The sequence below is a fragment of the Stegostoma tigrinum genome, chromosome 39, assembly GCF_030684315.1.
Source record: "Stegostoma tigrinum isolate sSteTig4 chromosome 39, sSteTig4.hap1, whole genome shotgun sequence".
NCBI classification, from domain to species: domain Eukaryota; kingdom Metazoa; phylum Chordata; class Chondrichthyes; order Orectolobiformes; family Stegostomatidae; genus Stegostoma; species Stegostoma tigrinum.
The window spans coordinates 201,847-222,885 of record NC_081392.1 but is presented as its reverse complement, the minus strand read 5'-3'; the positions used below and the strand labels follow the sequence as shown (position 1 = coordinate 222,885).

General features: G+C 42.6%; 1 protein-coding gene across 2 annotated transcripts in view; it reads left to right on the top strand.

The window, feature by feature from the left end:
• The window catches only part of LOC125447662 (tyrosine-protein kinase receptor UFO), a 223,054-nt gene that overhangs the window by 24,951 nt on the left and 177,064 nt on the right, over positions 1-21,039 (top strand). The window contains exons 2-4 of one of the 2 annotated variants that reach the window (XM_059640926.1): positions 12,255-12,450; positions 13,310-13,410; positions 15,502-15,684. In XM_059640926.1, the coding sequence (XP_059496909.1) occupies positions 12,255-12,450; positions 13,310-13,410; positions 15,502-15,684 (480 nt within the window). Of the gene's footprint in view, positions 1-12,254; positions 12,451-13,309; positions 13,411-15,501; positions 15,685-21,039 lie in introns of those variants that run through there. The other variant, XM_059640927.1, reaches the window with a different exon arrangement.

The window sequence follows — 21,039 nt, the reverse complement described above, 5'->3', positions numbered from 1 at the left end:
GACCTCAACATGACTTCCCAACTCTTGTACTCAAAGTTGAAGGACACACTAAAGCTTGGGCAAACTATTGCCAAGGTACAGTGGAGGAAGACCATTGTCTAGGAACCTTCTGCCAAAGAATATGGAGGTTCATCCTCGATGTACTTGAATAGTGTCCCGCCTGAGTTATAAATGCCTTTGATTTTTGCAACTGCGGAGAATGCCAAAGTCTCATCTTGTTTTTCTTGATAAACGAAGACTGTGTATAGAAGAACTTTACTACCTGACAACGTCCATAAAGATTTTTTTATAAATAATGTATATTTTTGCAATAACAAAGACATCACTTGAGTCGGGGAAAAGCTGAGCCCTTCCAGAATATTCTTCAGCCACTTCAAATTGTTGATACTTCTGCTAAATTACAAATCCCAAACTCTTGCATCTGTCTGCAGCCACCCAGCATCTCTTTAATTAGCTAGTGTATTTTTAAACCCAGTGAAATTAAACTCTGGGCTGTCTCATCAAGGAGCTTCTGAGAATTGGCTGTGAATTGCAGTTTCTGCACCTTAATGAAGCTTTATTTAATATAATGTAAGCTGTAGTTTTGTGGGGAAAATTCCCACTTCTGTAGCTGCCACCTTGTGGATTGGGGATTAAACCAAAGCCCTGAATGCCCCCTGAAGTGGACAAAAAGATGACATGGCATTAATTTGAAAAGGAATGCTGACATTAGTTTTCCTCAGGGTCTATGTCAAGAGTTTTCTCTTAATTAATATCACAAAAACAGATTTTATGTTTTCTATCTCATTGCTGTTTGGGATTTTGCTCGACATAAAGTAACTGCTATGTTCTTTTTTTATCACAGTGACTAAAATGGGAGTGGCAGTGATATAGGAGTAATATCCAGAGTTTGAGAGTGACGTTCTGAGAGTGTGTGTTTGAATCTTTAACAGATGCTCGCATGCACTTTCTGTCACAAATATTTGCACTCTGCCCGGCTGCACTTCATGATTACCATTATTGGTATCAGAGTCAGAAGCCCAACATTTTGTCATCTAGCCTCACTGGGGGTCACAACACACCATTTGGGAAGCCCTGCTCTGAAGGACAGGATGATTGATACCATGCCATCCTTAATATGAAACTGTAATATGAAACAAAGAACTGCAGATGGAGATTTGAAATAAAAACAGATAATGCTGGTGGCATGGTGGCTCAGTAGTTAGCATTGCTGCCTCACAGCATGAGGGGCCAGAATTCAATTCCACCCTCAGGTGATGGTGTGGGAGTTTGCACTTTCTGCGTGTGTTCCCTCAGGGTCCGTTGGTTTCCTCCCACATACCAAAGATGTTAGGATAGTCCATCCTAAATTGTCCATAGTGTCCAGGGGTGAACAGGCTAGGTGGAATAGCCATGGGAAATGCAGTGTTGTAGGGTTGGGTTGGGGTGGTGTAGGTTTGGGTGGGATGCTTCTCAGAGGGTGATTGTGGACTCGATGGGCCAAATGGCCATCCACACGGTAGGGATTCTATTCTATGAAACTCATCATCTGTGTGGAAAAAGCAGAGTTAGCATTTCGAGTATCCACTTTCTATCTTAACTAGCTCTACCCATGTTGCACTATTTATGCCAGAAAAGAAGCCGTTTCATCACAACATTGTAAGGTTCCAAAGCCAGGCTAAGTGGTCATTAATGGACCTTCTCACCCAGAACCTAACTTCTGAGGTGAAGAAAAGGAGGTGGTTATATTCCCGTGGTCAGCCTGCCTGATCACATGTCCTTCCTGTCGCCTTTCCTTCTGGGGAGGAGAAAACCCTGCCAATTTATGCTTCAATCCTTTCATCAGAGCCAGTTACACCAATGCTTTCTGTTTTGCCAATGAGGTTGAAAGTAATGGAGTCAGGCCAGATGAATATTCTGGGTTAATTTTGGAGATTTGGCAGTGGACTCAGAGGAATTTCCTCAGGATATTAAATGTTCCTTAGCCAGGGAAATGTACAATCAAATAGGGTAACCCTACTAAGGTGAATCACCATTTCCCCCGAGAATGACCCAAAAAAACCTCCAGACTGACTGCAACAAGTATCGACAGTCAACTACAATTTGCAAGGAGACTCTGATTTCTTAGATAAAACCACATCACTTCAATGTCACAGCTGTAAGAAGAGCAGGCTTTTGAGGGGTTTCTCTGTACTACGGTGAAAATTTATACACTATTTAGATGTTATGCTTCACCGCCCCCTCATTTGTTGGTGACAGTTTGTCTGTGTGGAATGTACCAGTTCTGCCAATCCTTGCCAGCATCCCCATACACCTCTCTTGTTGCATTTCTAACCTGTGATCTGTGTTTGATTACTTGCTATGCTGTGGCCTAGCACTGTGTAGCTCTGCTGTACCAGTGTAGGCTTGTTCTGTTGGACGCTGAGACACGGCTATGCACCTCACCCAAATAACCTCAGTAGCTTTAAAATCAGTGTGAGCGTCATTTGGCTCAGCAAACATGCTATTAATTAAAACAAAACCCTTTCTTGAAACCCTTCCTAAAGTCAATGCAGATGGAACTTTTTGCTAAAATGTTATAAGATAGATAAAACTTGTGGATGCATTATGTCAAAAATCCCTGGGGTGAAATATAAGAGTCAGGGTGTAAACAGATGAAGTTTTGGGTTATCACAAACCTTCACCTTCAAACTGGTCAATGCAGTTTAGTTGTTGTTGACCAGCACCTAATGACAACATTAGGGAAATGATGTTTGGTAGTATCGGCTTAATGGGTTGAAGGGCTTCTTAATACTATCTGACTGTATGATGTCTGTCTTAATAAAGGAACACTGACAACAGGGAGTAGGCAGGAGAATGGGACTAAGTGAAATATTCATTCTGAGACTGAGTGTAGGCACAATGGCCTAAATGACCTCAGTCTGCAATACTGTGATCGTTATGCAGACACCTACCCTACCCACCCTAAAACTAGGCATGAATGACAACTCAGTTGAGTTTGACATGATTCCGCCTGTGGATGAATGATCTACAAGAACATTTATGATGAAGGCTTATGAGTACACCAGAGCTCACCTCTGGTGAGTAGCATAATATTTTGAGTTTGAAGTGTGTGAATTTCAGTTCCAGTCAAGACACTTGAGTGTCTAATTATGAGTTAACACAGCGTGGAGCTGAAGGAACACAGCAGGTCAGGCAGCATCAGAGGAGCAGGAAGGCTAACGTTTCGTTCACAATGAAGAAAAGTCCTGACCCAAAAAAGTCAACTTTCCTGCTCATTTGATGCTGCCTGGTTTGCTGTGTTCCTCCAGCTCCTCACTACGTTATCTCTGACTCCAGCATCTGCAGTTCTTGCCATCTCCGAGTGTTTAAATAAGACATGACAAAGCCCTAGGAGTGCTGTATTGTTAGAAACAATGTATTTCAACAAGGCAATGTCTGCCTGTTGAGGATTACAAAAGATCCTGAGGCTGATATGTATCCCGGAAGAGGTGGTGCCCTGGCTGCCGTGTAATTTACCTGACTCTCTGTTAGAGGGCTTCTTGCCAATTCCCGCATCCCCATTCCCCATGTGACAAATGAACCTTTGGACATTAAAAGGGAGGGGTTCAATAAAAGATGTGAACCTCATTGTGACAGGACACCTCGGCCTACCCCAGTTCTGTGATAACTGAACTGGTTGTTACAAAAGCACATCTTTGGTTTCTTGTCAGACCTTCATCAGAAAAACCCTGGAAGTACCTGAAAACATCTGCTATTCATTTATACAGTCTAATCTGGACATTACTGAGATGGAAGTATAGTAGGGAAATTTGAATTTTTCATTTTTTGTGAAATGACCAGGTGGGCGGCAGTGTTGTTCAGTGGCTAGCACTGCTGCCTCTCTGCAACAGGGACCTGGGATTGATTCCAACCTTGGGTCACTGTCTACGTGAAATTTGTACATTCTCCACATGTCTGCAGGGATTTCCTGTGTGTTCCAGTTTCCTTCCTTGGTTGAAAGATGTGCAGGTTACGTCGATTGGCCATGCCAGTGTCCAGGGATGTGCAGGCTGGGTGGATTAGCCATGGGAATTGCAGGGTAACGGATTTGGTAGCTGGATGAGTCTCAGTGGGATGCTCTTCGAACGATCAATGCAGACTCAATGGGCTAAAAGGCCTCTTTTTCTGTTGGGATTATAGGATAAAACATAGAACAATACAGCTCAGGAACACACCTTTTGGCCCACAATGCCTACGTCAACCATAATGCCATTCTAAACTAATTCCATTTACCTGCAAGTGGTTTGTGTCCCTTTATTACCTGCCTATTCATGTGTTTGTCTTAAATTCCTCATAAACTTCGCAATTGTGTCGGTCTCTACTGCCTCTCTTGGCAGCATGTTCCAGGCAACTAACGCCCTCTGTGTAAAAAAAACTAGCGTCACGCTCCCCTTTAAACTACATCCCCAACCACCTCACCTTAAGCCTATGCCCCCTACTATTTGAAATTTCCACCATGGGAAAAAGACTCTAACTATCCACCCTATCAAGGCCTTTCATGATTTTAAATAACTCTATTAAGGCTCCCCTCAGCCTCCAAGACCTTAGTAATAACAATCCAAGTCTGTCCAATGTCTACTTACACAGGTAATGCACTCCAATCCAGGCAACATCATGGCAAACCTCTCCTGCATTGCCTCCAAAGCCTCCACAGATTTCATATAATGTGGCAACTAGAACTGCACACAATACTCTACATGTGGCCTCAAAAAGGTCTTGTATAGCTGTTTCATGACTTGACAATTTTTAAACTCAATGCCCCAACCAATAATGGCAAGCATGCTGTTTCTTAATCACCATACCTACTTGTGTTGCTACTTTTAGGGAGCTATGGACTTGCACCCGAAGATCTCTCTCTATATATCGATTCCCCTAAGGGTATGGCCAGTTACTGTATACTTTCCTCTGCATCACCTCACAATTGTCTGGTTTAAACTGCATCTGCCATTTCTCCATCCAACTTTTCAAATGCTATGTTGTTCGATAATTTCTGCAGTATCCAAAACTCCCTGAAAGGCCTACATTTATTGTCCATTCTAATTGGCCGTTCACAGTTCTGTTAGGGAGGGAGTTCCAACATTTTGACCCAGTCTGACAGTGAAGGAGAGTTTGGATGAGAGATGGTGGTGGGGAGAATGGGGTCATTAGGAGCAGAAACATTGTGAAGGCTCTGAATAGAAGCTCCTGTTTCTGACGATGGATCCCTTAATAATACACTGAATGCTCTTGACCAAATAACCTCAACCCAACCCCTACATTCATACTCCAAAACGTTTGCTTCAGGTTTCTTGTATGGTTTAAAGCCCACAAGTGGTAGCAGAACAACAAGGCTGTCCTTACCATACTCAGGTGTAAATCCCAAAGTCTGCCTACCATCCAGAAGGCACAAGTCAGGAATGTGATGTAATACTTGTCTGGATAACTGCAGTTCCAACAACACTCAAGAAGCCTGATACAGGACAAAGCTTATTTGATTGGCACTAACTTAAATATTTACTCTGTTCTCAACCAACGCACCATGACAGCAGAGATAACAAACTGTGGAGCTGGATGAACACAGCAGGCCAAGCAGCATCTCAGGAGCACAAAAGCTGGCATTTCAGGCCTAGACCCTTCATCATAGGTCTGATGAAGGTTCTAGGCCTGAAACGTCAGCTTTTGTGCTCCTGAGATGCTGCTTGGCCTGCTGTGTTCATCCAGCTCCACACTGTGTTATCTTGGATTCTCCAGCATCTGCAGTTCCCATTATCACCATGACAGCAGAGTGTGCAATCTATAAGATGTGCTGTAAGAACTCACCAAAGCTTCATTAACAGCATCTCTTGAAAGTTGCAACCTCTGCCACCTACAAGGAAAAGGGGAATGCTGCTATCTGCAAGTTTCTCTACAAGCCACTGCTTCCCCCATTCTGCTTCTTGAATGGAGTCATCAGTTACATTCGGTTCACCTAATGCAGCTCTCATCTCCCTATTTTCCTGACAACCAGTGACTGAAGGAAAAAGCACAGCCAGACTTTAGTTGGAGTAAATTTATTCACAGTGTAATACCTCAATACCTGTCTCATATCCTCTGTTAGTCCATGTTTTTTCTTCTCTTTTGAATAAACTAAAATCCAAATAATCATTTAATTGTGGGGTGTTGGTTCATTCAGTCGGCTGGATGGTTGATTCCTGGTGCAAAGTAACGCCAACAGCCCCGGCTCAACTCCGATGCTAGCTGAGGTCATCATGATGGCCTCGGCTTCTGAACCTTGCCCCTCATCTGAGGTGCAGTGACCGTCGGGTTAAATCACTACCAGTCTTATCCTCTATTGAGAAAGCAGTCCTCTGGAGCTATGGCAACTCTACCTCTTACTAAGTAACTGATGAACAACCTTTAAAAGAACACCATTCAAAACTTCCAATGGCAGCTTGTTAGAATAAATTAAAATGTAATTTCTGGCACTGGTGCATTTCAGCCCTTGTTACACTGACGAGAACATAAGAATTCTGTGGACACTGTATGCTTTATGTTACAGAAAGATACATATGGACTGTCAAATGGACTGATTAATGGCAAATGGAATTCAATCAGATAAATGTGATGTGATGCACTTGGGCAGGACAAATATGCATGATGAATGGGAAGTACCAGAGATCAATGGGATCTTGGTGTGCTTTCACCCTAGTCCCTGAAAATATGAGGACTCCCTTCCAACTCTATTTTGATTTATTCCCCACCCACTCTTCCTACTTTTCTCTCACTTGATACTGAGGAGGATGGTCTCAGACTCCAGTCTAGCATTGATCAGCAGATTGAGCAGAACAGTGGCAGATGGAATTTATTCCTGTTAAGTGCAAGGCGAATCATCTGGTAGGTTGATTAAGGGAAGGATATGCACAATGAATGATGGATTCCTAGGGAATATTGAGAAACAAAGGCACCTGGTTTCCAACTGCATAGATCCTTGAAAGCGTCAGCATGCGTAGACAGGGTTATGAAGAAGTCGTATGGGATGCTTGCCTTCTTTAGTCAGGTGTAGAAAATAGGAGCAAGGAAGTCTTTTCTGAACCCCGTTCAATTTAATAATATCCTTTGTAATACCTGCTTCCACCACATTGGTTGGCCACAGATCATATACTGTGTGCAGTTCTGGTTGCCACATCAGGAGGTCATGATTACACTGGAGAGAGACAGAGGAGATTCACCACGATGTTGCCTAGGATGGAAAGTCTCAGTTATGAGGAGAGAATGGATAGGCTGTGTTTGTTTTCCTGGAGTAGAGAAGGCTGAGGGCAGATCTGATTGAGGCATACAGAATTATGAGAGGCATAGATAGAGTACACCTTGAGAACCTTTTCCTCTGGCAGACAGAGGCCATAAATTTAAGGTAAGGAGTGACTGATTGAGGATATCTGAGTTTAGAATATTCACCCAGATGGTGATAGAAATATGGAACATGCTGTCTGAGAGGAATGGTGGAGGCAGGTACTCTCATGTCAAAACAGCATCTGGATGAACACTTCAAATGCTGGGACATTATAGTCAATGTGGATAAATGGGATTAATGTAATTGAAATGTTTGTTGGTTGGCACAGACATGGTGAGCTGAAGAGGCTGTTTCTGTGCTGTATGATTCTATGACAAGTTGAGGTTTCTATTGAAAAGCTAGAAAGCACAGAGTCTTAAGTTATTTGCTTGACTAGGTCTAGAGACAGTTCATTGATCAAAAATGTAGTCAAAAAGATAAATGGAATGTTAGCTTGTATCTGAAGGGTCTTCAGCCGAAACTCTGGAATTGAAAATTCTGTTGTATGTAAGCAAGGTTAGATCAGGGGTAGTGTATTCTGTTTTGGGCAACAGACTTCAGGAAGGGCACTGGTGATGGTGGTGATGAGGTGGGGGGAAAATAACAATAGATTTATCACAATGTTATGCGGGTTGAAAGAGTTAAATGGTGAGCTAATTTGTTAGTTAACATCTTTGCTTATATTGTATATAGAAATTTGGGATGACTATCTGATTGTTTAAAAATATAGAAGAATTTTATGGGATGAGAAATGGAGAAACTAATTCATCTGGTACTGAAATCCAGGTGGAAAGAAAAGCTTTCAAGACCAGCGGATCTCTCTCAGTGCTTTACAACCCATGACATATTTCTGAGGTGTAATTGCTGCTGTAATGAAGGAGAAGCAATACGAAATGTGCACGTCAGCTCTGACCCAATAGCAATGTGAGCACGAGCAGATAATCTGTTTAATTTTAGCATTATCAATCCAACAACATCTTTAGTATTTTGCATGAAATATTCCATCTGGTATGTATGGCCTGGAAATGTGGTGGAAGCAGGTATTTTGAAGGATATTATTAAATTGAAGAGGGTTCAGAAAAGACTTACCAGGATGTTGTTGGGGATGGAGGGTTTCAATTATAAAGATGGGCTGAATTTGGGACTTTTATTCACTGAAACATAGGAGGTTGAGGGATGACCTTGAGGAGATTTATAAAATCATGAGGGGTACAGAGAAGGTGAATAACAAGGGCCTTTTCTCTGGGATGGGGAAGTTCAAAACTATGGGGCATATTTTTAACGTGAGAGGAAAAGGTTTTAAAAAAGGCATGAGGGGCATGTTTTTTACACACAAGAGTGGTTCATGTGTGGAATGAAATGCCAGAGGAAGTGGTGGATGCAGCTACGTTTAGAACATTTTAAAAAAACATTTGGATAGTTGCATGAATAGGAAAGATTTGGAGGGATATGGACCAAATGCAGGCAAACTAGTTTAGTTTGGAAATATGGTCAATGTATATTAGTTGGACTGAAGGGTCTGTTGTTATGCTGTATGACTCTATGACTCTAACTCAGGGATTCAAGAGGGCATTGTATAATTCTTTAGATAGGAATGATATGCAATAATATGGAGAAAAGCCAGGAGATTGACATTAGTAACAGAACTGGAATAACCATGATGGTGTGACTGGCCTTCTTTTGTGCTGTAACAGTTCTGTGATCTGAAATAAAGCCCCTTTGTCAGAGTGCAGCACTCCACACCATATTGATAAGTTTCTTTTATTGAGGTATGAGATTTGGATCAGTGACAGGAGTCAATGGAGTGAGCCACAGCCTGATGGAACAGTCTCAAGGGGTCGAATGGATGAACTCTACTCTTTGTCAATCAAGGGACATTCCATCACAGACAGATTGTAAAACCTTTAGAGAATGTTGCACCTTTTATTTTTGCTGTGACTTAGATTTGGTTGTTTTCAAACTTTCACTGAGGAGATCTGTCTGCTTGCAGTATATGATGTAATGGCATATGACACTAAGATTGCAGATGACAGTAAGATTAGTGGAGTAGCAGATAGTGAAGGGGACTGTGAGAGATTACAGCAGAATATAGATAGATTGGAGAGTTGGGCGGAGAAATGACAGATGGAGTTCAATCCAGGCAAATGTGAGGTGATGCATTTTGGAAGATCCAATTCAAGAGCAAACCATACAGTGAATGGAAAAGCCCTGGGGAAAATTGATTGCCAGAGAGATCTGGGTGTTCAGGTCCATTGAAGGTAGCAACACAGGTTGATAGGGTGGTCAAGAAGGCAGACGTTCATTCATCGGGCGGGGTATTGAGTACAAGAGTTGGCAGGTTGTGTTACAGTTGTATCGGACTTTGGTTCAGCCACAGTTGGCATACTGCATATTGTTTTGGTAGCCACATTACCAAAAGGATGTGGATGCTTTGGAGAGGGTGCAGGGGAGGTTCACCAGGATGTTGCCTGGTATGGAGGGTGCTAGCTATGAAGAGGGGTTGAGGAGATTAGGATTATTTACATTAGAAAGACAGAGGTTGGGGGGGACGTGATTGAGTTCTACAAAATCATGACAGGTATAGACAGGGTGGATAGCAAGAAGCTTTTTCCCAGAGTGGGGGACTCAATTATTAGGGGTCACGATTTCAAGGTGAGAGGGGAAAAGTTTAAGGGAGATATGCGTGGAAAGTTCTTTGCACAGAGGTGCCTGGAATGCATTACTAGCAGAGGTGGTAGAGGCGGGCATGATAGCATCACTTAAGATGTATCCAGACAGAAACATGAATGGGCAGGGAGCAGAGGAAAACAGATCCTTGGAAAATAGGCGACAGGTTTAGATAGAGAATCTGGATTGTCGCAGGCTTGGAGGGCCAAAGGGCCTGTTCCTGTGCTATAATTTTCTTTGTTCTTTGTTCTCCACATGGTATGTGATGTTATCATCTCCAGTGGCTGTGGTGTGTACTATATACAAGTAGGACAGCAGAAACTCCTCCATCTAACTAGATGAAGTACAGGAAGCACAGAAACACTCAGTTTGTTGTAGTCCAGAAGGAGGCCATTCAGCAAATGCTGATATCAATGCTGATTCTCTGCAAATTGTTTCCGCATTCCCATTCCTGGTTCTGCATCTTTTCCCCATAGGCATGCCTTATTTTTTTCTTTTCGTACAATTATCCAATTCTCATGTGAAAACCACAAATTAACCTGCCTCCAGCACACTCTCAGCAGATTCTAGCCACTTGCTCATGGGTGAAGAGCAGGGAGGGGGTTTGCATGATGGTAATGGCATTGGATCAGTAATAGTCAATGTTCTGAGGACATGTGGACGTACATGGAATAGTGTGGGTTAGATGGGCTTGAGATCGGTATGACAGGTCAGCTCAACATCGAGGGCCGAAGGGCCTGTACTGTGCTGTAATGTTCTATGTTCTATGTTCTAAATGGAATAAAGGTAAAAGCGAGGCTAATGATAACTGTGTGTAACTACTCTGGATTGTTGTTGAAAGCCCATCTCAGGGCATGCGATGGCCTCCTAGTAGTAGGTAATGTTCAAGGTTTATTTATGTATCAAATAATGACCACAAAGCCACTGTTGATTGTTATAAAAAGCCATCTTGTTCATGAGGTGGTAAAAGAAGTAAAAGCCAATATTATTCATTTATATCCTTCAGGGATGGAAATCAAGTTGTCCTTACCTGGTCTAGTCTGCATGTGACGCTAGGCCCTTAACAATGCGACATGGGAAATTAGGGATGAGCAATAAATGGTGGCCTAACCAGTGATGCCCACACCCCATAAACTAATATTAAAAAGCACCTCAAAACCACATGGCATCCCAGCTGAGATGCACAATGGCCTTCCTTCATTTGTTCCTCCATGGGACTCATACTTGACACTTCTTCCCTCACCCAGCATCTTTAGCCCAAAGACTTGGTAGTTCAAGATGGAGGCCTAGCAGCACCTTCTCTAGGGCAGCTGATGATGGCTAAAATGCCAGTTGAGATTTCACTTTAAGAAGTGGGCATGCTAATGAGGCATTAACTAGAGTGTTGATGATGTGACAAGCAGCCAGTTCATGTTGCATCTTGCAATAGTTTTAAAGTGAGAGTTAATCTGTGTTTCTCCATAGCTGAAAGCACTGAGCTTCTGTAAGAAACAAAGAACACACAACTGTACAGCACCGGAATGTGCCCTTCGGCCCACAGTGTTGTGCCAAACCTGTTGCCAAATCAAACTATTCCCTTCTACCTGATCTTGGCCCATATCCCTCTGTCCCTTGCATATTCATGAGTTTATCTAAAAGCCCCTTAAACACCCCTATTGTATCTGCCTCCACCACCACTACTGCTGGCAATGTGTTCCAGACTCCTTCCACTTTCTGTGTAAGAAAACTTGCACTTCATATTTCTCTTTGAACTTTCCCCCCTCACCTTAAATGTATGCACCTCTCCCCACTATCCCCAGTTTTAGACATTTCGAGTCTGGGAAAAAAATTCTGACTGTCAACCTCAATACGCATCTTATACATCTCATAATTTTATAGATATACACCTAGTCTCCCCTCAGCCTCCGCCGCAACAGAGAAAACAACCAGAGCTTTTCTAGTATCTCCTTATAGCTCATACAGTCTAATCCAGGCAGCATCCTGGTAAACCTCTTAAGCACCCTCTCCAATGCCTTCACATCCTTCCTGTAATGTAGTGACCAGAACTGAATGTAATATTCTTAAGTTTGGCCTAACCAAAGGCTTGCAAAGCTGCAACATGACATCCTGACTCTTGTAACCAATTTGACTGATGAGCAAACCTATTGTCAATCTTCAAATAAATTTAACCTATGTTGTTCACCATTCATGCGTAAGATTCTTAACTTTCTGCTTAGAAATAATATTTGTTCTTGAAACTTAATAACAAAAAAAGTTCTTGTTTGTTTTTCTCATGCAGATGTGCCCTTCCTGCAGAATCCCGAGAGTATCATATCCTTCCAGGGAAAGGAAGTAAAGTTGCGCTGCTCTATTCAGGTGATGGGCGAACTCCCTGAAATAAATTGGCAACGAGATGGGGCTCTGTACCAAGCAGATGTCAACCAGGTTCTGGTGCCAATGAGTGATGATGAATGGCTGGCCATCAGTGAATTAAGGTAATTGCAGCCAGCGAGTGTGAAACAGAACAGAGCCCAATATTAATCATCTGATTGGAATGATGATTTGCTGTATCCCCATTTGGTTAGGCTAACTTGGAACTGTTAGTGCATCTTCCCTTGGTGTATCCTACTTAAGTACCCTGAATGGTTAAAAGTGTGTACTCAACACAAACTAACTTGTATTAATATAGTACCTCAAGGTGTTCGACAAGAACAGGTGTACTGCAAATCCATGATTTAAATACTGGGAAATGACCAAAAAATTAATTGAGGAAATGTGTTTTGAGAAGGGCCTGAAAGATTGAGAGGAGATAGGGAGAGGCCCATGCAGTGATTTGCAAAGCGTGGGGCTGAGGTGGCTATAGTCATGGCATCCATGGTAAAGTGGTTGTGAAGATTGGCTAAAAAGGCAGTGTCAAGAGAATTAAGCATTCAGGGGCTCTGAGACTGAGGGAAGGATGGGGCAATAGAGAGATTTAAATAAGGGAATTCTATGTTAAAGATTCTATAAGGACAGGCACAATGAGTGATTGGGACATTGTCCAAGCTGAGATTTAGATAGTGGAAAAGCTGAAGTTTCTAAGGATGCCAAGGATGGTCAGGAGAGTACTGAAATGGTTAAGTCTGGGGATAAAAATCTGGAGTGGGGATTCCCATAGAAGAAATAATGTCAAAGGTAGACAACAGGATAGAGGTTACACTGAGTGTCAACCTAGAGCTTTTGATCAAATTGCTAAATTTCCAAATTTCAGAATCAGTGTGTTAGACCTACTGACCCATGACTGTTACCTGACCCTGGCTTGCTCACTTCTTTCTTTTCTGCTTCCAACATTTAATGAACTGTCTTCATTCATAGTATTCCCTCAATCCACCGCACGGATGCTGGGAGTTATCGGTGCATCACTTCAGTGAAAGGCAGACAAATCATCTCTAAAGAAGCTCAGCTAGAAATTGAAGGTGAGTCATTGACCCTTAAATGTTGAGTTGGTATTGGGACTATTAAAGCTGTGCAGTGTGTTAGGAAACAGGTCAGTCTGTCACAACTCCAAATCTGGACTGCAGTAAGTTGACTGACCTAGCCACATTGAGGATAGGAGGAAAACTAACCTTAGGCTCTGCGTCTTGAGATGCAGTGCCTTCTGTTGGAAATGTGGTATTGAGGGGAGGCTGGAGGTGTTGAGGATGTTGGATGCAGTGGGCAATATATTCTCTCTATTCTTATTTCTCTCTTTCTCTGTCTCTTTTCTCTCCCTCTTTTTTCTTTTTGTCTTTCATTCTTTCTTTTTCAGTCTTTCTTTCTCTTTCATTCTGTTTACTTGCCTCTTTCTTTGCCTTTCTTTCTCTATCTCTTTCTACCTTTCTCTATTCTGTTGTTCGATGCCCATAATACTTGTTTGTGTGCAGGGAACTCTTGCTTTGTCTACACCACCCCACCTCCAGGGTTCCTGATTACATCCTTGACCTCCAATGCAGGGTAAAGCCAAGCTGATGACGCATAACCCACAAATTCTTACTTATCCCTGAGCTACGTTTTGAGACACTAATCCAAATGTCACTAACACCTCAAACATTGCCATCATTTCTCGGATCTGAAATTTTCAAATACTCTTTGGTCACCTTCAGACTCAACTGTGTCAATCCTTTGCTCTCTCTGTCTGTCTCTTTCTTTCTGTGTGCTGCTCCTGTCCCATAGCTAACCTTTCAGCTTTTCCTCCAACTGTGAAATCTCTGAACGCCTCCAAATTTGGCGTCTGTTTGATTGCCAGTTTCCAGAACTCTGCTGTTGGTGGCTATACCTTCAGCAGTGAAGCCTAAAGTACACTCCCTAAAGCTCCCTAGATGTGATTTTCTGATAATTCTCCTAAGTGTGGGGTAGGTTGTGATGTGTCGAGTAACAGTTGTAAAACTCACTGAATTACCCACCAATCAGCACTTGAAGAGTTGGCAGGCTGACTCTGGACAAATCACAGGCCACAACACAGACTGCCAGATATTATCCCACTGAAAAGAGAGATCATTTGCTGAGGCCTACTCCTTGAGGGTCCAGCAACAAGAAGGTACGTGATTTATCTTGTTGTCCATAAGACTGTGAAACATTAGAAGTAGGCCATTCAGCCCATTGAGTCTGTTCCATCATTCAATGGGATTAGGTAATCTCAGCTGAATTTATTCCATAACCCTTGATTCCCTGACTGATTAAAAATCTGTTTGAATGTGTTTATTGACCCAACCTGAACTGCCATCATGTGGTAAAGAATTCCACAGATTCGTTACCATCTGAGAGAAGAAATTCCTCCTTATCTCTGCCAGAAATATGTAATCTTTATTCTGAGATGATGCCACCTTGTCCTAGGCTTGCCAACAAGGGTAAACAGCCTTTCCACATCTACCCTGTCAAGTACTTGAAGAAATGTGTGTGTTTAATTAAGGTCACCCCTCATTCTTCTTAATATCCAATGAGTACAAACCCAATTTACCCAACCTGTCCTCATAAAACAGACCCTCCACACTTGGTAGCAATCTTCATGTGGTAGGTGTTATGGAAAAAAAAAACACAAGGTGTTATGAAAATTGGGGCAATTGAAGACCAACCCTTAACTCAGGTATGTTGCCATGGTTTTCTAGTCAAGAAATTAGCCACCATCCTTGGCTCCTGTGGAGCCCCAATAATTATGGAGGTGAGACCTCCCTTAAGTGGCTGTTGACTGACCATTTAAGGGTCTTCATTGTTGGCAAGTTGAAAAATTCTCCAAATGAATGTCTTATTCAGCACTTAATTGATGAGGTTACAGAAAGGGCTTACATATTCCTCCCAGACAAACTCACTCCATTATTTCCTCCTCCTGCCATCTCCAGGCAGGAAAAAATTCTGTCCTCTGTGTGTATCTCTCTTTCTGATTTTAGGCCTTTCCTCTCAAGTGTGTTGAGAATTATGACATTTTAGAGGTAAATTGTGGAAATGTCATGCATTGCCTCGACATTGATTTTCGCAATGGCTGTCTAATATTCTGATGAGCAGTTTTTTTGTCATCTCTGCTGTCCCCTCAGGGTTGCCCCACTTTACTGAGCAGCCGCAGGATGTCAACGTTCACCGGGACAAACCTTTTAACCTGAGCTGTGCTGCCGCAGGATCACCAGAATTGAAGGAGCTGATGTGGTTACAGGATGGTGTGCCGGTACCCCTTGGGGAGAAGACTTCAGCGATCTCACCCTCAACCCTCTTGATCCAAGGTTTGGACATGAAATGTGGTCTGGAGAGGGATGAGTTTAGTCAGCAAATTACAGACCAACATAAACCAAGATTCAACTGATGCACCTCACACACTGCATTTGTATGAAGACACCCTGGATTAGTTAGACCTATATATTCACTGGAGTTTAGAAAAATGTGGGAGGATCCCATTGGAACCTATAAAATTCTAAATGGGCTAGGTGGGGTAAATGTAGGAAAGATATTCCTGATGATGTGGGGTTGCAGTTTGATGATACAAGGTAGGTCATTTAAGACAGGGATGAGGAAAAATTTCTTCCCCCAGAGTATGGTAACCTTGGAGAATTCTTTTCCACAGAAAGTGGTTATGGCCAAAACATTTAATATTTTCAAGAGGGAGTTAGATATTGTTCTTAGGGCTAACGGGATCGAGGGTAGGGAGTGAAAGTGGAAACATTAATGAATTGGATGATCATCCATAATCACAATGAATTGGGGAGCAGGCTTGAAGGGCCAAATGACCTATTCCTGCTTCAGTTATCTATGTTTTTTGATTTGTTGCTGTACAGCATGCCTGTAGTTGATTATTTTCTGTTTCTCAAAACGTTGTTTTCTCAAGACAATTTATGTGTTTAGACTGTAACCATGGAGAGCCTTGAATGTAGTAGACCATCCCCAGGGGTTTTATAGGCATGGTTAACAAACCAATTTTGAGATTGAGCTATGTAAGAAACAGGTGGTAGCTGGTCACTAAATGTTTGATGAGGTCAAAGTCAGAAGTCACAAGTCACCAGGTTATAGCCCACTTTGAAAACACAAAATTTGGGAGTCTTACTCCTTTTTCGGATGTTAGTGAGAGAGGTGGTATCAGACACAGCATTTATAAGTAAAAAATGAAAGGTTCAGATCACTAATGAGGATATACTGAACAAACCTAAGATGCTGTTAAATCTTTAATCAGTTAGAAGGTTTTAATTGATTAATATGTATATGCCAGTCCCTAGATTCCTTTGAAACCACTGTCCTGAGAGAACTAAAGGCTTTATCGGTGAAGAAGAGGAGACTTTTTAGATCAAACAATGCTTGTTAGGTGTGAAGCCTTGTTCTGAATCTAATTGTGTTTTAGTTTGGAGTCGGACTGGTTTTGGTTCGAAGGGCTGAATGGCTGCCTCCTACTCCTATCTTCTATATTTCTGTGTAGGTCAATCAGCATCAGGAGTGATGAGCGAACAGGATTTAGCATGATTTTGGACACTGGCAGCAGAGTTTTGGATGAGTTTGAGTTTATTGAAAGGAAAAGAAAGAGGGATAGTTTGGAGCTCTTGTAAGAGAGACCAATCAGGAGAATGAGGCCAAGTTAATATCTGGAATGGAGTAAAATCTTCCCTCCTCAGCTTAATTCCTTTGTTCTATCTGAATGTCTTCTTCTGTATAACTCTCTCCTCCTCACCACCTACCCCACTTTTGTTCCTCGCTGTCCCATGGTGTGCACTTAATTTGATCCAAACTCAGAGACATCACTATAAATAAGTGAAAAGTACAGGGCAATTAACATGAGCCAGAACATGCAATTCTGTACAAATCACAGGCTGCAGTTATTGCTGATGATGATATCCTCAAGTGATCTTGTGCTTGAAGAGACTCCTTGATTCCACTGACTGAGGGTTAGAGTTCAAGTCACCATACACAAAAGCAGTTCATGTGAGGAGCTGTATGATTCCATCATGTTGCCCTTTGATCAAGAAATATTTTCTCCATGTAATCTAGGTGAAAAGAGGAAGAGTTATATTTTTACATTGCACCATTTATGACCTTCGCAGATCCCAAAGATTTTTACAGCCAGTCAATTTGTGCATAGCAAGCTCCCACAAACAGCAATCAGATCTATTGACAGATAAGCCTTTTTTTTAGTTGGATGCGGGAAAACTACTGGTCCCAGGGTATGAAGCATAGGAGTATAGGACTTAGAGGCAGAAGGCCATTCAGTCCTTTGAGCCATTCGGTAAGATCATGCAGTTCTGCTCGTGGTCTCAGCTCCTTTCCTCCCATAGTCCTTGATGCTCTTGCCTTTCAAAGGGCTCATCAGCCCAGAGAATGCTAATTCCTGGAGACGCCAGGTCATTCCTGGACACTTGGGAACTCCTCCTTCAAATTCATTCAGTCCCATTTAGTCACTGCTCCAGACCAAGGCTCTGTAGCCTGAAATGGTGCTCACTGTTCAGTCTTTCATTCAGTTGCATTCCAACACATTACCAGAGAGAATAGATCACTTGTCTCAATCTGCTCCACTTTGTGTAGCCTCAATCAAAGTTTTATTATTGTCAGAGCAAGTGTGCATTCTGACTGAGCTGAGAGTGAGTCGTGGTGATAAGGGGCAGGATCTTTTCAAATTTGACGAACACTCCACCACAACTCCAACACTTTCAAGCATGGAAACTTTCAATGGAGCAAATGTGATCACTGCACCCCAGAGATCGATTCTTGATACGTTTCACTAATGTGTTCGGCATGTGGGTAATGTGAACTTTCAGGTTTCTGAGACTGTCAGACCTGGGGAGGGCAGATTATACTGGAAAAGATCTGATCTCTTTCACTCCATGGTTTGCAGACTTTTGTTTTACGCTCATTTGCAATAAATGAAAGACTAAAGAGGAAATCTCAGCCCTGTCAGAGGTTCAGGACTCACGGAGTGCTACATAGTCAGAGGATCATTACTGAGGGAGTGTTGTACTGTTGAAGGGTCAATAGTAAAGGAGTGCCAGCAAAGTTCAGAGGCTGGCATTAGAAATGCTTTGTGGAAATTCTCCAGATCTTGCGCCCTGATGTGTTTTTGCTTGGTCACTCCAATGATGCAAAGAATGGAGAAATTGGTGGATGGATTCATCATCTACCATTTGTCTGAATCCTCTGGTAGCTGCCCTGTTTGAATTTTGTTCCTGACGTTTGCTGTCATATTCTTGTGACCTTCTCACTCCCTGCTGCTGTGGTATTGTTCATCCTCTGGTTACTTCAGGCTTTTGTTTGATTAAAAATGGGGCCAGCCTGAGGTCTTGTCTGCCTACTGCTATTGTCCCCTCTTTCCTCTCAACCCACCTTCTCTGGAAACTGCATTTGGGAGATTATCTATACTGCTGTGTCAATGCACTGTCAGCCCACAGTGTGGGTCAAGAACACTTGCTCAGACAGCTGGATCTGAGAACAGACTCATCTGGAGCTCATTTGTAGAAGGAAGTACAGCATGTTTATTCAGAGAATTCTCCACATTCCTGACACAGACGTCAGCCTGAGCAGCTTCTGTTCCTGCTGCAGGCTGAGCTTAGAGTTAACCTGTCTCTCCCTCCCAGCAGTCTACAAATTGCAGGTCTGAGTCAGTGTCAGTTTAGGCAGTCATTCGATGCCACGTATGATTGTGCCATGTAGCAGGGAGGGAGGGTGCACAGTTATCATAACCTGCTCAATTTTAAGATCAGTTTTAATTTCCATTACATTTCCAATGTATTCAACAACTTTGAAAAAAAAGGACTGCAATTGTACAATTCCTGATCATAATTTCCAAACCTCCTTCAATACAGAGGGCTGCTAATCACCTTAAGAAATCCACAAAGTTACACATTTTTCAGGGAAAGGTACAAGGACAACGGCAGCAATATAGGCAACTTTTTCACCTCGGTGAATTTTTTGAGGATGTAACTATGAAGATGGACAAGGGAGAGCCAGTAGATATAGTATACCTGGACTTCCAAAAAGCCTTTGATAAAGTCCCACATAGGAGATTAGTGAGCAAAATTCGGGCACATGGTTATTGGGGGCAAAATACTGGCTTGGATTGTCTGACAGGAAGCAAAGAGTAAGTGATAAACGGGTCCCTTTCGGAATGGCAGGCAGTGACCAGTGGGCTACCACAAGGTTCAGTGCTGGGACCGCAGCTATTTATAATATACATTAATGATATAGATGAAGGCATTAAAAGTAATATTAGCAAATTTGCTGATGACACAAAGCTGGGTGGCAGGGTGAAATGTGAGGAAGATGTTATGAGAATACAGGGTGACTTGGACAGGCTAGGTGAGTGGGCGGATGCATGGCAGATGCAGTTTAATGTGGATAAATGTGTGGTTATCCACTTTGGTGGCGAGAACAGGAAGGCAGATTACTATCTAAACGGAGTCAAGTTAGGTAAAGGGGAAGTTCAACGAGATCTGGGTTTTCTTGTACATAGTCAATGAAAGCAAGCATGCAGGTACAGCAGGCAGTGAAGAAAGCTAATAGCATGCTGGCCTTCATAACAAGACGTATTGAGTATAGGAGAAAGGAGGTCCTTCTGCAGCTGTACAGGGCCCTGGTGAGACCGCACCTGGAGTATTGTGTGCAGTTTTGGTCTCCAAATTTGACTAAGGACATTCTGGCTATTGAGGGAGTGCAGCGTAGGTTCACAAGGTCAATTCCTGGAATGGCGGGACTATCATATGTTGAAAGATTGGAGCGACTGGGCTTGTATGCACTTGAGTTTAGGAGGATGAGAGGGGATCTGATTGAGACGTACAAGATTATTAAGGGATTGGACAATCTGGAGGCAGGAAGTATGTTTCCGTTGATGGGGGAGTCCAGAACCAGAGGACACAGTTTAAAAATAAGAGGTAGGCCATTTAGAACAGAGTTGAGGAGAAACTTCTTCACCCAGAGAGTGGTGGATATATGGAATGCTCTGCCCCAGAAGGCAGTAGAGGCCAAGTCTCTGGATAGTTTCAAGAAATGGATAGATAGAGCTCTTAAAGATAGTGGAATCAAGGGTTATGGGGATAAGGCAGGAGCAGGATACTGATTGTGGATGATCAGCCATGATCATAATGAATGGTGGTTCTGGCTCGAAGGGTCGAATGGCCTAGTCCTGCACTTATTGTCTATTGAAACTGAGAAATCATCATACATCACAAAATTAATAGTCACTTGGACAAATCAATAAAGGAGAGTGGGTACAGATTTGTCAAGGGTTTAACCCGTTTTGATGTGATTCAAGAGACGGTTGATAATGGGTCAGCAATTGATGTAATGTCCAGGGACTCCCAAAAGGCTTTCAGTAGAGTACCACACATCAGGCTTGTGAGGAATATTAGAGCTCTTGGATCAAAAAGGGCAACTGCTTCCTCCCTCTCTCACACTACCTTTTTCCCTCATGTTTCCTCCCTCTCCTCTTTCAATCTCCCTCTCCTCTGTCCCTCCCACATCCCCCGGTGCTGTGATTGTTCTCTCTTTTTCTGTCTTGCTCTCTCTCTAACTCTCTCTCTCTCTCGCTCTCTCTCTCTCTCTCTAACTGTCTCTCTCTCTCTCTCTCTTTCTAACTGTCTCTCTCTCTCTCTCTCCCTGTCTCTCTCACT